Below are 20,198 nucleotides of genomic sequence, written 5' to 3'. Positions count from 1 at the left end.
CACCAGCTTGATAGAGTCATGGGCAATAATGGGCTTGTTAGCGCGACATGTCAGTATTGATACGTTAAGGGCGATGGGTACTCTCATTTTTATAAAAACTCATAACACAAGTACCACAACTTATTCATCAAATTTATGCACAACTCTCTAATGCTTACTAACCCAAGCTGGAACATGAGTTGATGAACTAGTAACCATAACAACAGTGGCTACCTTAGCGGATAACAAGAAACATATCATTGTACCAGAAAACCAGATAGTGGTCAACTGATATGGGAAAGAAAAGGTGTAAATAATTTTTTAATTAAGGATATTTCTTTTTCCCTACCCAGTTTATATAATTGCTAGCTTACAATACGCTGGAGGGAAATTAGCTACAGGGATATTTGGCAACCTAGCTAATGATACATCAATGCCCTTAGCTGCTTGTTGTGCACAACATAATGCTGCTTGTTGTGCACAACATAATGCAAGTCCCCAAGTCTAAGCAAAAATATAAGTTGAAATGAGCTCTCTATTTGGAGTTATGTATAGCATAATCCTGCTCTACTAAACCTGCAAGGGGTGCAGGTCGAACTGGCAGCGAGCACACTCCGCTCCTAAAAATTTGCCAAGGGTCGGAGCGGATCGACCCCAGACAAGAGGATATGCTAGGGTCACGAGGCCATCGACCCTAGGTCGACCCAAACCGAACCTACTGTCGCTTCAAGGTCTTGGCTGCAACGCGCACCATGAGGTTGACAAGTACCTCCGCGAAATCGTCGTCAGCTTCCTCCTCGCCGGTAGTGGACATTATTGGTGCCAGCAAGAGAGGGGTCAGCCTTGGCGATGATCTTGTTTACACCAAAATTTGGAAAAAGATGTTGCAGGGACTCGAAAGCTCCCAAGATCATGTCACCAAGGAATCAATTGCGTGCAGATCGGAACCAGCTGATTCAGATGCAGAAACTGGAATCGGCTTTCCACAGATAGCGCCAGCGGATAACAACAAAGGCTACGTTCGGCGCCAGGACGAAACATGCCGGGCTCTACAAAAAGGTAAAGATTAGAGTCTAAGTTATCTTAAATTAGGAATGTTTTCTCTAGGGTCAAAAATTATAATGAGTCGTGCTTAGACAGGAGTCATGCACAGGGCCCGGGTATAAGTACCAAACCCCGACTATTGTAAAGAGGACAACAATCAATCCAATATACACGTTATTTACTTTTTTTTTTGGCTCCGGCCACCCCTTAGGAGTAGGAGTAGAGTAGATCTCGGTGAGTTTTTCAGCAAGTACGGCTGCATCGATCCGGTCGACCTCCACTGCTTGTTGTAAGTATCGTCATGGCTTATACCTCTGTTCGTACGGCTGCATCGATCCGATCGACCTCCACCGTGACTCTGGTATAAGTTAGTTATCGACTCTTGCCTAGTTCAAGTATGGCTGCATCGATCCGGTCGACCCCCACTGCATGAACTAGATCAAGGTCAAGTTATCGGCTCTACCTTAGGATGGCAGCCTTCGGTAGATTCATTAAGTTACCGATATTGCTTATTGCTTTCATTATTTATCTAATTACAGCAATATCACTCTGCCCGATTGGGATTGATCTAGATCAGCCTTATATCTTGTTCAGTCCATCGTTTGCTAATCTCAAATTGATCTAATCTACACCTTAAACGATGAGTTATATTTTATCGGCTGTTTTATGTCAATCCTGATCGTGCATAGCGTGCGGTTAAGGCGTGTTGTGTCTTGAGTAGGTTTATTGGCTAGCGAGAACCATTCCATGGCCCGTTATCATGGCTTGTGTGATTCTGCCTCACACCCCACTGTTAGCACCGTGGAGTGGGGACCGTTATCTAATAGATTTGTTCCTGATAAGGCATGACTTTAGCTGTGCGCTATGCCTGAATCGGCTATTTTACTCGATATCGAGTGCTTTCACGAACAGTTCGCATCACGAGACCATTGAAGTAAAGATAGGTTGAAAGATATGTTAGCCCCATGACCTTATTATTGTATTACGGCCTGCATGATTCTGCCTCATGCCCCACTGATATTAGTAATGAGTTAGAGTCATCGAGTCTATTGTTATTTCTACGGCCTGTATGATTCTGCCTCATGCCTAACTGGTCATAGTGATAGATGAGATCTAACATGTTCATTAGATTTATCTTTATTAAACGGTTAAGTGATGTTGAACTATTTCTTTATATAAAAAGGGGTTCAGTTACTTATAATCATTGGCTCAGCACAAACCGATCGTTGTTGACATCTTATTGCCATTGATTAATATCTGTTCGATTAATGATATTTGCCCTGAATGATAACCGATTCTTCTTACACAACCCAATGAGCTTTAATCGATTTATTCTCATGAATATGTTGGAATCGACTATTTAGTTGATCTCGTTTCATATCGGCTCTCATAGCCGCACATTCGGGACTATCTGGCAACACCAGCAAGTTCCACCCTTAATTACTGATGAACTTTCTCTCATTGTCAATTATAGGGTCAAATTGTCTGGCACGTCTCGGGAGAAGAGTGCAGGATCGACCATCCCTGCGCTGAAGCTAGGCGGAACTATAGCTCTATCGAGCAGACCCTTCCGGCTTGCTGCGTGTGTCCTCGGCACGGAACAAAAATTATGTGTCGACACACGTTTCTGGCACGCCCGGTGGGACCCCACAATCATCATGGCAGTTCACAACAACAACGACATCCTTATGCTGCATTATGAAGATCTGCCTGATGGGGATAAGGGTATCATCACCAAAGCTATAGAAGAGTTTTAGAACAAATGTTTGTTGTCCTACACCAAAACATGTGACAATACAATTGTTCAGAAATTTCCACTACCAAGAGTTCTGTTACACGGGCAGACAGACACAACTGAAGCCAAAGACAGGCGTTTCTTTAAAGAAGTTGTGGACAGATCTATTCGTGATGCCATATCAAGCCATAACGAAGCTTTCGTGGACGTATTCCGCAACGCCATGAAAGAGGCGATTCATAGATTTCTAGTTGGTCAAGGCGGACCGGCTTATTACAACATTCCAGATCCGTCGACCCAAAGGACCAATCAAGTCGGTACCAGCCATCAAGAAGTAGCACCAGCTGGCAGTGGTGATGTCCAGACAGTTCAGGGTTCATCTAAACAAACTCAAGCAATTATTGCAAATCAGACACAGTACAATCCTGGACCATCAGTACAGCATGTGCAACAGCCGTCGGGGCAAAGTCAGAACCAGGTGATCAATTTTGGCACATCAGGCCACATACCATCGTCGGCTCAAAAAATAGCACCATCAATTCAAAGGATCCGTAGGGATATAGATCCTTATATCTATAATCAGAGACTTCAAGCAGCAAGCCAGCAAAGGACCCAGCAGATTGAGATTCCACAAGGGTATCACTATGGCACAGATTATAATACCCTCCACATGATGCCAAATCCAGGATATTAAGGCACGCGAGATTTCAATCTACAGATGGGTCAGCAGGTGCAGAGGAATCCAAATCCGCAAGCTGATGAATTATTGCTAAGGTGACCGAGATGATGAAGAATCAGTTCGGTCTGAAACCAAAAGGGCTGACCTTTTCGTACAAACACCCATATCCAGAATGGTATGATTTGGTCGCTCTTCCAACAAATTATAGGCTCCTAGAATTGGCTAAGTTCACTAGCCAAGATAGTACAAGCATGATAGAACATATCAGTCGGTATCTTACATAATTGGGTGAAGCGTCAGTTGAGGATGCCCATCGAGTTTTTTTCTTCTCTCTGTCCTTATCGGGGCCAGCCTTCACTTGGTTTTCATCATTGCCAGTCAATTTCATTGCCAATTGGGCTGACCTAGAGAAGAAGTTTCATACATATTTTTACACTAGGACTGGAGAAAAGAAGATTACCGATCTGACAACTATAAGACAGAAGACTAATGAATCGGGCACCGAATTTCTTCAGAGGTTCTAAGAAACCAGGAAATTGTGCTTCTCCTTAAACTTGGCTGATGATCAACTAGCTGCTTTAGCTATTCAAGGAATGCTGCTGATGTGGAAAGAAAAGATGCTGGGACAAGAGTTTGACAACTTGGGTCAATTGGCTCAACGAGTAGCAACGCTCAATAGCCAATTCTAGAGTATGCGCAGAGATACTCGATTTCAGAAGAGTACCACACTAGCCGAAGCTTATGATCCATACTCAATCGATGACGACTATGAAGATGAAGAAGAAGAGGTTATTGCGGCTGAATGGAATTGGGGCAAGAAGACAGTGATGGTGCCCAATCCTTGGGGAAGAGGAGTCGAGGAAAGCTATGACTTCGATGTCACCAAATCAGATAAACTCTTCGATTTCTTGCTGGAGAAAGGGTAGATCAAGTTGCCTGATGGTCATGTCATGTTGCCCCCTAATCAGTTGAAGAATAAGAAGTTCTGCAAATTCCATAATGCTACTTCTCATTCTACTAATGAATGTAGAATCTTCAGGCAGCATATACAGAGAGCTAATCAGTAGGGGAGGCTCAAATTTGATATGCCTCGGAAAATAAAAGTTGATGATAATCCTTTCCTAGGAGATCAGAACATGGTTGATGCTGGGCTATTCAAAGGAAAAACTAAGGTCCTAACATCAACCAAATCAAAAGAAGATGGAACAGTCGATCCCGAGATGCAAATATCGGTTGACGAGTACAGAGAGATTAGAAGACGTCGTGCTGAGCAAAAAAAATGATACGAGCAGGGGAAGATGTCAAAAGCAGAGACGACAAAGCCGCAGGTCACATCTCGGATTCTGTTGAATAAATGGCAGCGGCAGAAGGAAAAGGATTATTAGCGTTGGTTAAAAGATCAAGCGTACCAGCATCAACTGAAAGAAGAGAGGTATCAAAGGGAACAGGCCGAATTACATTGGAATTGTCCCTTCTTCACACATTGCTGGAATGAAGGTTTGAAGTTGCCTACCAGACATGACTGTCCAGAATACAGCAATCAATATCAGGAGTATAGGCAGTCTCAAACCAACCGCCAGTCTATCCATGCTCAAGATGCATATCATCATAATAACATGGATTGGCGCTTAAAAATAGAAGTGTTCATGATCGGTTTGGAAAAAGAGTCGTTGGTCAGGACTGGGCTGATCATGAAGAAGAAGGCACTAAAAGAAGATATATGTGGTAGGAAAGCCAGTGGTGCCCAGGAGGTTTAACAAGAAGCCAGAAAAGAAGGGTGCAACGCCTAAGGAATAAAGAGATGGAACAGGCTCAGGCATCCGGTAAAACTTGACGTACCAAGCAAATAGCCGATAGAAGGCAACCATCGGCTAGTATCCAAATGGCTTTTTTGTTGCCATCGGAATTCAGAGCTCTGGCAGATCAAGAAGTTTACTCGGATTTCGATGAATCAGAGTATGAGGAGATAGGTGCCAAGTTAACGGTTGTACAGCAAGCAATATTTGACAAACCAGTCAAACATCGGTACTTAAAAGCGTTATATATGAAAGGTCTTGTCGATAGGAAGCCGATGAACGAGATGTTGGTGGATGGAGGTGCATCTGTCAATCTTATGCCTTTCACTACTTTTCGTAAACTTGGCAAAGGACCAGAAGATCTGATGGAGACTGACATGATGCTTAAGGATTTCGGAGGTAATACGTCTAAGACCTGGGGGGCAATAAACGGCAAACTAACAATTGGAAACAAGACTCTGCTCACTACATTCTTCGTCATCGATGGGAAAGGGTCTTACAGTTTGCTCCTCGGTCGTGATTGGATTCATGCGAATTGCTGCATACCATTAACCATGCATCAGTGTTTGATCCAATGGCATGGAGATGATGTCGAACTGGTTCGCGCTGATGAGTCCGTGAGCATCGCAACGGCCGATCCGGTCTTTTGGGAACTAGGAGACTTCGAATGTTTTTCTGGCAAGTCATGGGAAGGAGGCTTCATTAAGATCAGCAATGAAAGCCAACAGTCGATGAAAGCGATCGGCTCTGAAAGCTTGTTTTAGTAGAAAAATCACGACTTGACGACAGCCGTTGGATTGGAGGAATAATAAGCGTTGAGTCTTGGAGATAAACTTAGGCCGACGTATGTGAATGCCGAATCAAAGTATGAGTGCGATTCAGAGTTAATGGATTTCTTAAGAAGTTTTGTAGGACGCTTGACCTAGGTTGATTGATCATTTGACCTTTGATATGAAAAGTTATGTGGTACGTTATCCTAACACCCAGTCAACATTTGATAGCCGATTTGTTCTCGGCTCTAATAGCCGGTACCAGAAAGGTATCGCCTCTAGTTCAAAAAACGAAAAACTTCAAAGACAATAAAAGCCGATATGATATGTATCGCCTATAGAGCAAAAACGAGAGATGAAAAACAGTCATACACAAAGACATTACACTGGGGTGCATTCATGAAAGAACAGGAGTCTTTGTTCATCGAATTACCCTAAGTTCGAACTAATCAAAGACCTTGTTCACCACATCCTGAGCGGATGTGATGCCTACTACGGCCTCTGCTGCCATGGTGAATTCTTTGAGCAGGTCCTCATGATCCTCAGGGTCGTCGCCCATTGGGAAACCAGTCTCCATAGCATAGAGCTCATACCCAGTTCGTACTTGTGCCGTGGTTAGCGCCACTGCCACACCATGACGCACGCCGTGGAGGGCGATCTCCCAAACGTAGACCGGGACGTCCTGGAGATGAGCGTCGATAGGAGAACCTTGTGCATTGACAGCGTCTGTGGCCACGTTCACCGCCAGTTGGAGAGACTCCAACTGCACCGTCAGGGCTGGCTGTTACAGGAACAAAAGACTATCAAGATAAAGATGATGGAAATCGGAATGAAGTATTCCTAAAATTTGTCTTACCCGCCACCATGGCATCAGACTCGGCTAACCGCGCTCGGACGGCACTGGCCTCCTCCTCAGCTGCTTGAAGGGTGGCCTGAGAGACCCCGAGGTGAATCTCCAGTTGGCCGTTCTCCCAAGTCGCCTCGGAATAGCGATTCTGAGCCATTCTCCACTCATGAAGGTAGCGCCGGGCGTTGTCGCCATTGTAGGAGTCGGGAGAATCCGACGACGAGGCCGGCAGAGAAGATGCGTCGTCAGAAGGCCCGTCGGCCCTGGGAAGAGGACGGAGACTATCGTTCACAACAAACCTATAGTCGAGTTGGAACTGTTCATCATCACAAACAAGAAATGTCTATCTCACCTCATGCGTCGGAGACGCTGGTTCATCGGCATATTCTCCTCTGGGATTTCCTCCGCCGCGCGCTTGCCTCGGTTATCTTCGCCAGCCATGGAAGATGATTGGATCTATGAAAGGGAGAAAGAAAACCGCTACAGGGTTTCGGTAGGCAGAGAAGAGCAAAAGAACAGTTGCGAGTGGAGATGTGTTCGAGGCCAAAACCACCGGCTGGTATTTGGAGACCTGAAGCGAAGAGGCGGATGCCTCGGGACGTGTAAAAGGCAATCGCAATTAATGGAAGGCGAAGCACCACTTCACTAGTGCCGATGGGAGTACGACGTTGAGTAACTGAAGGTAGGAAATCGATGGGTTCTCCTAATAAAAGTTGTGTTTTTAGACTTGATTGGATTAGAAGTCTGGGATCGGCTGTATCGAATTGGCTCTTTAGCCGAAAAAAGAAGCGTAATTAAATAACAGAGAGTATGATCGATTCTACACAAGATACGCGTTGACATGCAAATTTCAAGTCTAGAACATCATAGATCGCTCTTAATATTTCTAGCTGGATAGCACTAGCTCCCGCAATCTATTTGACTTCTTCGGCTGATCTGGGGATGCTCTCAAAGACATACTTACAACGGTCAATGGCAATGAGACTCCAGAGAATGCTGGGGATGGATTACCCTTGACAGCCAAAAGCGAGATATCCGGTATGGTCACCTAATCGGGAGAAACCCTATCGGATCAAGCGTTGTGCGCTTGGTACATCTTGGAAACACTGAGAGGAGAAGAAGAATTTGGCAGAGCAATCGAATGGGGAATATTTGAAGGAATATTACCCTAATGTTTGGATTAATACTTGACAACCAATTTGCTCGATTAGCCGATACCAGAAGGGTATCGCTTCTGGTGCAAAAATGAACCCAGAAGGGTAAAAGCTGGTACAATGTGTATCGCCCGCAGGAGCAAAGCAAACATGGACAGAGTGGTGCATATAGTATGAAGTATGAAATAAAAGGAAAAATCACTCAAGACAGAAGGAATTGTTTGCTAATATCACCTATTACAAACTACGGGTCGAAAAACACTTTGGCTATTATATCATCGGCCTGAGAGATAAAGGTTACAGAGTTGGCGGCGTCGGAGAAATCCTCGACCAGACACTCATGATCCCTAGGGTATCTGGTGACTAGAGCTTCACGAGGAAGAAGCCGAAGATCGTGGTCGGAGTGAACTTGTGTAGTAGCCAACGCCATGGTAGCACCATGACGAACGTCGTGAAGAGCGACTTCTCTGACGTGGTTTGAGATGTCATGCAAACGAACCATCGGAATGGCACCCCTGGCATTGACGAATCCTGCCGCGTGGTCCGTAGCCGAACAAAGGCTTTTTAGCTGAGCCGATAGATCTAAAGGACTTGAAGAAGAGGTGAGCAGGATCTTGAAGGATAAAAGTTGAAGAAGAAACAGAAAATCATGGTAAATGTCTCACCAGCAATTTTGCCTTCAGCCTTGGCCAACCTCTCCCATACCGGGTTGGCCTCAGGAGGTGATCGGCCTTGAACTATGGCCAGGGCTGACTCCGCAATAGAGAGGCAGTCGGCAAGTTTCTCGCCGGTCCGGTCAATGGAAGCGATCAGGTCGTTGTTATCTCTCGGTCTCCTCGGGTAGCAGGGGAGCTGGCGACAAATTGATGCCGAGGATGACCCCAAAGGCTGAGTAGAGTCGGCCCTCTGCTCTAGGACGACGGGAGCATAGCAAGTTGCATCCTCTTGACGGTGGATGCGCTGGCGCGATGATGCAGATCCATCGAGGGCCTCCTCAGCAGATCTCTTGTTGTCCTCCATGATCTCAAAACTACGAAAAACAGAAGTTATACTAAGGATGCAGAAAGTTTGAGACGAAGCGAGTTGTTGTTCAATCCATGGCCGTGGCCCGTATATATATAGCCCAGGAAGGCAAGAAGATAGATTTCGCTGGGGGTGTGAATTTGGAATCAGAAATGGAAGCGGAACTACACTCCGGGAATTCAAGGGACGGATAACGAAGAGATAACAGATTCGAATTTATTGCTTCCCCAGATTACAAAATATCATGAGACGGATTCAAAGATTTTACATTGACCAGGGATCAACCTTTCAAGGCTTCTTTGGATTGAAGGGAGTCTAGGCCCCCACGAGGCCAAAGGTTGTCATGAAACGAATCGACATTGGCCCTTGGTAAAATTGTGCCCGAGAAGAGGAAAAATCACCCGCCTAACATGTGCTCAGCCGATTTCTCGGTAAATTGGGAAACTATGGGAAAGAAGCCTGTGGCTTTCCCAGTGGGCGTTCAGTGGAACAAACAAGGGGAACGTGTCCACACATTTTAGCCCTTGCAAACACTAGAACAGCTTTGCGGGCATGGAGAGAAGACTCAGGTGATATCACAAGAATTCTTCTAACCGCAATGGTTGATCCTCTTGCTCGACAAGGCGTTAGAATAAGCGATACAATCACCCTATGCACAAGAATTCTTCTAATCGCTCAAGATTTTCATGGCAAAAGACTAGACCATGGAGGGTCCAGCGGAGTTAGGAGCACTCGGGGAGACAGGTGGAAGAAAAACATGGCTACATTGTTGAGCTGCTCTCACCAAGGTCAGATAGGCCTTTTATAGCCGGCTTGGGAAGATGAATCGAAGTGCCCGTGAAGAAGTGACGCTCTTGTAAAAAGTTTTGAGGCACAGGCTCATGAGTGCACGCAAGCAACAAACAGTGGACCCCAGATCAAGGTTCTCTACCCGTGACTGTAGACCAATCAGGGATACAGACATGATAATTTTGCAATAAAATTACTTTTATCCCAAATTTGGGGGGCATGTGTTTACACCAAAATTTGGAAGAAGATGTTGTAGGGATCAATTGCGTGCAGATCGGAACCAGCTGATTCAGATGTAGAAACTAGAATCGGCTTTCCACAGATAGTGCCAACGGATAACACCAAAGGCTACATTCGGCGCCAGGACGAAACATTGCCGGGCTCTACAAAAAGGGAAAGATTAGAGTCCAAGTTATCTTAAATTAGGAATGTTTTCTGTAGGGTAAAAAATTATAATGAGTCGTGCTTAGACAGGAGTCATGCATAGGGCCCGGATATAAGTACCAAACCCCGGCTATTGTAAAGAGGACACCAATCAATCCAATATACAAGTTATTTACTTTTTCGGCTTCGGCCACCCCTTAGGAGTAGGAGTAGAGTAGATCTCGGCGAGTTTTTTGGCAAGTACGGCTGCATCGATCCGGTCGACCTCCACTGCTTGTTGTAAGTATCTTCATGGCTTATACCTATGTTCATACGGCTGCATCGATCCGGTCGACCTCCACCACGACTCTGGTATAAGTTAGTTATCGACTCTTGCCTAGTTCAAGTATGGCTGCATCGATCCGGTCGACCCCCACTGCATGAACTAGATCAAGGTCAAGTTATCGGCTCTACCTTAGGATGGCAGCCTTCGGTAGATTCATTAAGTTACCAATATTGCTTATTACTTTCATTATTTATCTAATTACAGCAATATCACTCTGTCCGATTGGGATTGATCTAGATCGGCCTTATATCTTGTTTAGCCCATCGTTTGCTAATCTCAAATTGATCTAATCTGCACCTTAAACGATGAGTTATGTTTTATCGGCTGTTTTATGTCAATCCTGATCGTGCATAGCGTGCGGTTAAGGCGTGTTGTGTCTTGAGTAGGTTTATTGGCTAGCGAGAACCGTTCCATGGCCCATTATCATGGCATGTGTGATTCTACCTCACACCCCACTGTTAGCACCATGGAGTGGGGACCGTTATCTAATAGATTTGTTCCTGATAAGGCATGACTTTAGCTGTGCGCTATGCCTGAATTGGCTGTTTTAGCCGATATCGAGTGCTTTCACGAACAGTTCGCATCACAAGACCATTGAAGTAAAGATAGGTTGAAAGCTATGTTAGCCCCATGACCTTATTATTGTATTACGGCCTGCATGATTCTGCCTCATGCCCCACTGATATTAGTAATAAGTTAGAGTCGTCGAGTCTATTGTTATTTCTACGGCCTGCATGATTCTGCCTCATGCCCAACTGGTCATAGTGATAGATGAGATCTAACATGTTATTAGATTTATCTTTATTAAATGGTTAAGTGATGTTGAACTGTTTCTTTATATAAAAAGGGGTTCGGTTACTTGTAATCATTGGCTCAGCACAAACCGGTCGTTGTTGACATCTTATTGCCATTGATTAATATCTGTTCGATTAATGATATTTGCCCTGAATGATAACCGATTCTTCTTATACAACCCAATGAGCTTTAATCAATTTATTCTCGTGAATATGCTGGAATCGACCATTTAGTCGATCTCCTTTCATATCGGCTCTCATAGCCGCACATTCGGGACTGTCTAGCAACACCGGCAAGTTTCGCCCTTAATTACTGATGAACTTTCTCTCCTTGTCAATTATAGGGTCAAATTGACTGGCATGTCTCGGGAGGAGAGCGCAGGATCGACCATCCCTGTGCTGAAGCTAGGCGGATCTACAGCTCCATCGAGCAGACCCTTCCGGCTTGTTGCGTGTTTCCTTGGCATGGAACGAAAATTCTGTGTTGACAGATCTGAAGGAGATCCAGGATGGATCCTTGGCAAGTTTCAAGGAAGAGCTACATTTGCACAGTCAGAGAAGGCAGCAGCGGCGGTGGTGAGCTCTTCTTCTCACCGAAAACGAGGTGACGAGAGGCTGCCATTAGCTTGTAGATCGGACTTTCTGCTTCTGCGCCATGCCTACTGCCGCCATTGCTGATCGCTAGACGGTGAAGAACTAAAGATGCCCGAGAGGCTGAGATGGCTCGTTCATCCCCGAGGCCATCGACCTCGAAGTACCGAACCAAAGAGGATAGGCGGCCATCAACCATGGCTTGAATAAGGGGCGGTTCACCCATGGGTCACAGGGGCGAACGAAATTAAAGGTGCGGTTCGACCCTGACCCTGCTAACGACTGCCATGGGGCGATAGTTCAACAAAAGGGTCGCCCCAACCCGCACCGTTTGTAGTTTGATGCTCTAACACCATGTGTACTACTAGTATTCCTGTGTGTACATGACTATATATATGAAAGTCACCCACCATAATGGGTGTATGGTGTTCCCCAATACCTTTCTATATGGTATCACGAGTCCTAGCCTAGGTCTTCTATCTATCCACCCACCATGGAATCCAAGTCGCTACCCTACCACTTCCGATCCCTTCCCACCCTTGTTGCCTTCCCTGTGCCGCCGATCCCTACCGCACTAATCGTTGTACCTCCCCGCATGTGATTCCCCAACCATAACCCTTGCCCCATGTGCACGATTCATGTGTACATCAGCATATCTGGATCCTCTCCTACCTCGTTGCTACGCCTCCTCCATCTCTGATGTCAGTGGACTGCTCCGCCTTGAGTGCCAACATGGTCTCCACTTGTATGGGCACCTTGCCTTCATCTGGATCAGACATTGCACTACATGTCTACAATAGCCCCTATGCAATAATCACTGTCAAGTCACATGTAACGTCTACCCCACATCCAAACTTCAACTAGTGGTCTCCCTTCTTCTTGTCCCTGTGCGGAAAGTTCAGCACAGCCTGAAGATCCTCAATGGCCCATCGATGAATCCCACGTCCACAGCTGGCTTCTTAACTCCATCGCAGATGGCGTCCATGACCACTCTAGGAGCTCAACCAGATCACCCTAGAGATCTAAGCCATTGCCGTGGAGGCCCTATTCTAGGTGAACAGGGCTATGCCATCTTCTTGAGTCATGAAATCCACTATGTGACTCAGGGCGAGCTCTGTAAAACCCCACATCCAAAATATGATTTTGACATAGATCCTCACATGGAATATGCCTGTATACGCGTAGCACACTACTTACACTTTCGCCTTCATTTTGTGTAAAAGGTTTTGTAAGGAAAATGGACACGGTGAGCCATTAAGTTTCATTTTGGTGTTTGATGAAGAACATGACCTTCTAGATTCATCACCCAAGGCTGGTTTTCCAGGCTTGAAACAGAGTACCATGAAAACCAAACTGTATTTTCTATCGCCTCCTACCTAGGTTGGTCTGCCTACTATCCCAACGTAACTCAATGGGGCTATGGTCTAAAGCCGCAGATGTATGATGGTCAACTGATGCCATTAGGAACATGGCAAGTCATGCTGCATAAGCAAGTGCTCGATCTAGCCTGATTCGATAGTAGGATCCTCCTGCTACCTTCTTCTCAAAGGTCCATCCGTATCCCTTGAAACCAAGATCGACAAGATCGTAGATGTCTATTGCCTCTCAAAATCCACCTATTTGGCTCCAACTCTATTCTTGTGCGCCTTCATGTTCTGAATGGTGAAGAACTTCATTAAAATCCCCAAATTACATCCAAGGCAATGACGAGGATGCCTTGATGAACTTCAACATCTCCCATGTCATCTTATGGTGTTATGCAACCTACACCTCACCATAGACGCACGTCAGACACCATGGTTCACCCCCACACTCTATTATGATGGTATCAATGTAGTATTGAGAGTACGGTAAAAGATCATCTCTATAGTATTATCGTTCCAAATGATGTCAAGGTTTTGATGTTGGATTGCGATCCAAATCACACACCAGCAAGGGCTAGCACGCCCTAGGTTGTAATCAACCTATCACACTTAGCAAGGAACTCCAAGAATGACTAAACCAATATAAAGAACAGTTAGGCCGACCTAGAGCTCGTCCTTCACCGCAAAATCTTGGGAACACCTCCTGGGAGGACCCGTCGGGGAGGAGCACGCCTAGGGTTGTTCTAGGATCAGCAAGGCTACCTAGAATGCTGATGAATATCCTAGAGAGATGCAGCAAACAACAAAGGGTTGGAAAAGGAAAAGATAGGATAAAAGATGTAAAAAAGACGATTGAGTGTTGGATCCTTCAATTGATCATGATCCTCTGATATGTATATATAGAGAGGTGGTCTTATCCCAGCAGAAAACAATTTCAACTCATGTTTTCCATGTTTCCTACACCAAATCCTATCCGAAGATCAAATTGGAAAGAGTCCAACTCATACTATGGCAGGGAAATCGTCCTAGCCGGTTCTATCGGGCTCAGGTAGGAGCCGAGCTAGCTGGATGAGCAGGCAAGCCAGCCTAGCCGGTTCCCAACCTGGCTAGGCCAGTTGGGCGACTGATGCCATAGGTGAGCCAGCCTAGCCAATTCCCAAGCCGGCTAGGCTAGTTTTGCGGCTCGCAATGCAGCAGGGGGTGACTCATCTAAGGGCGCAGGGGTAGGCAATCGACCTAAATGGAATAAGGACCGGCTAAGCCGGATTGATAGCGAGCAGCACCATCTTGTTGTTCTTTTTTCTCAGGACTTTGATGCAATATTCCAAATATATTTTTGTGATCACATTATTGCTAGAAATATTTCCTAAAAATCCATTTATGCTTCCTAGTCATTTTTTATCGTCAACACAAGGCCACCACTGCACCCTGAGCTACTTATAGCAAAGGCATTATCATAACCTAGAGTACTTTTGAGACCCTCCACCCGTACTATATGGACTTGAGTTTCCAAAACACAAAGCACGCTAGGGGCAACATTTTTCACTATATCACGAAGCTCCTTAACTGTCGTGACATTGCCCAAACCTTGACTTTTCCAGCTGAGGCAACTCATTGATCTAGGCAGCCATCCCCAATGGAGACCACCGACTAACCCTCTACATCGCTCTTCGTCAGATCTCCTCCAAGCTTCTTCAGCTTCTTCTTTTCCCTAGCACAGACATACTATGTGGGAGGAGGTGGGATGACCGCCCGATGAGGCCCCACTCATGGACACTATTAGTTGTCTCCATGTGTTATTTGCCACCTCCTCTTTCTCAGATGCTTGGACTATCTTGAGTGGGCTGGTTGCCGAGTTGGCAAGATCAGCGTCTAGGGCATCTCCCAACCCATCCTCCATCAACCCTCTCTTCCAAGAGCCTATGCTATCTTCACCCTTCATCCTTTTCTCCTTCCACACACCATCTCTCATCCCCCGATCCTACCACCACAGCCTCTCACTCGCCTGTGGTCTCGCATCTCAGATCCTCAACAGGTTTAGGTCTCCCCAGCTCACCTCACATAGACGACCAGATACGAGGTGTGCCCACTCGTCAGGAGTCTCCCCTAGCTATCATTTAATCATCGAACGAAGCTCTTCGTCTGTAAACTCACCAGTCCCGTACTCTAGGTGAACATGATGCATCAAGCCACAATGGGCACAGTAGCGAGGCATCCCTTCATACTTCACTAGAAGTAGCATCAGAGCACACGCTTTTAGGACAAAGGTGACAAAGCATACTAGATGTCTGATCGCATCTAGGCTCACGCTCGACCTATGAAAATCCCCTCTGCCATTCGACACCACCTTCATCTCCACATCAAGAACCTTTCGTACCTTCCCTTCTAGCTACTTATGATCTCTTTTGTCCTGTATAGAGGCAAGATTTTATGTATCTGAATCCATGCCTGCACAATGCATGGAAGCCTTGCTAGGACAAGTGTAGCCACGTCAAACTCCTACGTTATCAACACACACTACACCACAACCCACCTTTCCCTACAATTATGTGTTGGTAAATCAAGGGTTTTGGCAACACATAATGTGTTGGCAATTCTTACATTTTTTGCGTCACTTAAACTGTCGGCAATAGTAATGTAAGGCTACAACTTATATGTCGGCGTTTCTCCTTCCAACACATAAAGTGTCGGCGAAAGTTTTTAGACAAAAAAGTGTCGTTGTAGCCTACCTAAGCCACTGTCCAAGTGTCGGCGAAGGGGTAGGCGCCGAAGCAAAATAGAGATGCCTGTGTGGCGAAGGGGAGACAGCGCGTCGAAACCTCTTTTTTTATCGGAAAAAGGCTAAGCCACTAAAACAGGAGGCCCACCCTTCATTCTCCACTCACGCAGACTTTAGAAAAAAAGAAAAACCTCGCTAGTAGGGCTCCGCTGCCGGGCGCCTCTAGGAGCCAGTGACGGAGGCTAGCACCCGGCACGGCCGCCGCCCCTAAACAGAGCTGTGAGTTACTGAGGAAGAACAGAGCATGCTCCTTGGCATGAAGGCCATGACGACATGCATCTTTGCACAGACATGTACAGAATATGGCTAACAATTCAGAAAGATGCATGTGTGTATGTACATAGTGTGTCTACATTATTTTCCTGCATATGAAACAAGCACGTTAGGGCTAGCTCTTGGAGTGGTAGTGGAGATACTGTTGAAGTGTTAATAATCTGATATTTGTGCCTGAAATGATATATGAGATCATTGATTGAACTATGTATTTGACATGCATTCAGTCATTCTTATACATGAATTTCAGGATGCTGCCTATGCCTGCCAATAGGTTAGGTGCCTAGAAAAAGTTCACCGTTAGTGTTACTAAAACTAAAGCTCTTTTGGTTGCTATCTCCCCTGTTTTAGAGAATTCAGTGCATACTAGCTAAATAAGTATGCTCTGTGGATCTACTGTTGCCCAACCTTGAGAAGTGCTCTGTGGAAAGGTTGTCATAGTTCACCTTTCACCTACATCTCTTGCCTAGTTTAGACTTCCATCCATCTTTTGCCTATATTCTTTGTTATAAAATTTAGCAAGTTGACTGAGTGATAATTTTTTCAGGGTGATAATTTGTAGTTTTCCACATGTTCTGGGCCATGTGTTTTTTGTTTGGTCCTGTAGCAATTCCTTCTCTGAAAATGGGAGAATATTGGTCAGGGACTCAGGGTATTAGCAAATGGGAGAAGGTAGTGCACCTATTCTAGTATTATACCTTCCCAATTTTATAAGCCTCACTACCAAAATTTGTTATCTAGTTAATTTTCATTAGTGCTGGAATATGAGTGCAACAACTCTGAATCACGCTATGTGCACTTTATTTGCCAAGATAAATAGTTTCCTTTTTATCAGTATGTGCTAGAAAAGAATCATTAAGTAATATTTTGTTGTAATTATTTAGTAATCAGCATGAACTGTTGATTCCAAATATTGTTGGCTTAACAATGATTAACGAAAATGATTCTTAGTTTGTTCTGGTAGGATATAGCTATAATGTAGCTGAACTCTTCTCTTGAAGGTATGAGCTTGGGCGCCAGCCGGCCAACACCAAGTTGTCAAGCAACAAGACAGTGAGGAGGGTTTGTGTTCGTGGAGGTAATGTGAAGTGGAGGGCTCTTCGCCTGGATATGTGGTCTACAATGCATCAAACAATGAGCTTGTGAGGACTCAAACCCTTGTGAAGAGTGCCATTGTGCAAGTTGATGCTGCCCCATTCAAGCAGTGGTACCTCACTCACTATGGAGTTGACATCTGTAGGAAGAAAAAGGCTGCTGCTGCAAAGAAGGAATCTGCTGAGGTATTATTTCTTGCAACACAGTGTCTCACTATTTACTATTAAATGTTTTTAATAAGGGATTGGCTTCATAGTTCATACATCATGTTTTTGTAGCTAGCAAATATCAGCTCTTTCTGTTCTCTCTTTTAAAGACAACTGACTCACCTCATTCTTGTATGTTTATATTGTCTACTCCTGTGCCTTGCAGATTCTTAGAGAACTCTTCTTTTCTTATCCACGTTTCACATTTGAATTGCATATTTTTGCACTATGAGTTTTAGATTTCTATATGGAAAATGTTAAATTTGATTGTTTTTATTAATATATTTTGCTTGAAGTATTTCCATAAAGCAGAGATCTATAGTTAATTAGTTTTCTATCTTTAGTGTCTGTTATGTTTCCTCTGGTGGATCACTTATTGTTTGAGATTCATTCATCCAAGGACAAGAGGGGTGAGGCAGCAGCTGAGGAAACAAAGAAGAGCAACCATGTCAAGAGGAAGCTTGAGGAGCGTCAGAAGGGACGTGAGCTTGACGCTCACATTGAAGAGCAATTTGGCAGTGGAAGCTTGCTGGTGTGCATTTCTTCCCGCCCTAGACAGTGTGGCCGAGCTGATGGGTAAGAAATAATGGACTTCCACCAGACTTTCTTTATTTTTGTTAGAGCAACTTATTTGTTTGTGTACCATTTAACTTTTGTAGCTTAAAGCTTAATGTTTGTTTATACTCTTTATGTTACAATCACTGTGAGTCTAGACATTTTAGATATGTTGGCAGCTGTCACAAATTTATCCTTCTAGGCTTCAAGTAGAATGGAAGTTGTCCCCTTATCTTCACTTATATCTTATATTGCAGGCAGCTCCTTACAATACACTTTTCTTTTTTGTATAACAGGTACATCCTTGAGGATAAAGAACTTGAGTTCTACATGAAGAAGCTTCAACGCAAGAAGGGCAAGGGCGCTGCAGCTTAGAGCATTCTCATGGATGGTCCTCCACGGAAATGTGTGGCCTATTAAATATTACTCTGGCTTTTTTTGTTAGTCGTCTCAAGTTCAGAACGTCTATGTCATGTTTTGCAGACCTGATGAGAACACTGTTTTCCGAAAATGAATCAACTCTATCTAGCGCCTAAGAATTCAGATTTTCCTTCTATATGAATAACAGTGGATTTGTCAAATTATTCAAATTATATATATATATATATCTATATCTGCAGTACAGTTTTGCCGACAGTTTAGTTGTTGGACAGGGCATGATTCACAAAATACCTTGAAAATGGTTTCGCCAACACACAAACTGTCGGGAAAAGTTCAAACTGTCGGCGTAGGTCTTAACTGTCGGCAAAGGGTTAAACAGTCGGCGTAGGTCCACCATTTGGCAACACAAAAAGTGTCGGCGATTCCTTTAACTGTCGGCGAAAGTTTCGCCCACGGCTTATAGCGCGACTGTTTCTAAACTGTCGGCAAAACCTTTTGCGAGAGGTTATATGTCGGGAAAGGTACCCTTTGTCCACTATAAAAAGTGTCGGCAAAGGTATGTTGTGTTATAGTGGTACATAACCCTTGAAGATCCATGGTCCTTCCTCCATGACCCTCTTCTAGTCTCCAGGGCAGAAAGACTGCACTAAGAGCATATTCCTCCTGATCGCATGGAATGAGACTTCTCTGGTTGTGTTCCACTCCGCTCTCATCATCGAGAACATGGACTGCTCACTGAACTGCTTGGAAGTCAATAGCCTTGTCGCCGCCAATCACTTCACCTCAGACAAAATACCCCGTCCCTCTTTGCCTCGCTTAGACATATAGTCCCGAGAAGTCTCTCCACATCGTCTTCCATCTCCTTCGATCTGCCACTGGAACCTTCCGCCGCCATTCCTTGCCGACCGCCAAATGAAATGCTCCCGAGGAACCTCCGCCCTCTCACCAAGGCCGGGTAGCTATGCTAGGTAGCCTCGTGATCAGCCCGAGCAATCAGAAGGGGGGTGACGGTGAAGCTGTCCGAGATCCTCCTATGGCAAATTGCCGAGGAGTCACCAAAACCTACAAATCCTAGGTGAGCCGCCTCGCTCTTTGGTGTCCAGACTATAAACGATCGTATTTATATATCTCCACATATTGGGTCATTTGGGTTTTGGGCCCATTTTCTAAGACAGGCCTTTTAGCACGCGCTAGTATAAATGTGCACAACTATGATGAAATTTTACTGAAGAAGCAAAATCGTGTCGCAGAACAGCACGTAACTATGGATTTTTTTTTGTTTCAACATGGATCATTGGTGATGGGCCTCGGGCACACTGACTGTTAGTGACGAAGCTTGATACTGTCACAAGTATCATCACTCGTAGATCACACGCGCCCCTCGCCTACGTACATCTGCCTCTTAAAATAGGCTATATTGTCAGAGACAAGCCTATGAAGAGGCTCGTCTCTATAAATAGATTTACAAAGACAGTCATTTTTTACTATGTCCTAAAATGATTCGGCTGTCTCCGATGTTCACTAGGTATTTTAGGAGATGTGGATATTTTTGTGCCTGCTTCTGTAAATAAAAAGCCTTGTCTCCAAAAATCAATTTTGTGCTAGTGTTTAGGACTAGTCTGTGTGTCTGTGATT

General features: G+C 44.8%; 1 protein-coding gene and 1 pseudogene across 1 annotated transcript; one reads left to right on the top strand and one right to left on the bottom strand.

Annotated features, from left to right (window-relative positions):
• LOC136468986 (putative disease resistance protein RGA4) overlaps positions 1 to 20,198 on the bottom strand; it is a 30,550-nt pseudogene that overhangs the window by 9,666 nt on the left and 686 nt on the right.
• Positions 9,580 to 18,557, top strand: LOC136468985 (small ribosomal subunit protein eS8-like). The gene is made up of 5 exons (XM_066467358.1): positions 9,580 to 9,596; positions 17,328 to 17,388; positions 17,493 to 17,606; positions 18,028 to 18,203; positions 18,479 to 18,557. The coding sequence occupies exons 1-5, from the start codon at positions 9,580 to 9,582 to the stop codon at positions 18,555 to 18,557; spliced, it is 447 nt and encodes a 148-aa protein (XP_066323455.1).

This window comes from Miscanthus floridulus, chromosome 8, assembly GCF_019320115.1.
Source record: "Miscanthus floridulus cultivar M001 chromosome 8, ASM1932011v1, whole genome shotgun sequence".
Classification (NCBI taxonomy): domain Eukaryota; kingdom Viridiplantae; phylum Streptophyta; class Magnoliopsida; order Poales; family Poaceae; genus Miscanthus; species Miscanthus floridulus.
Note: the sequence above shows the minus strand (reverse complement) of the source record. Positions and strands in the feature narration are given on the sequence as shown.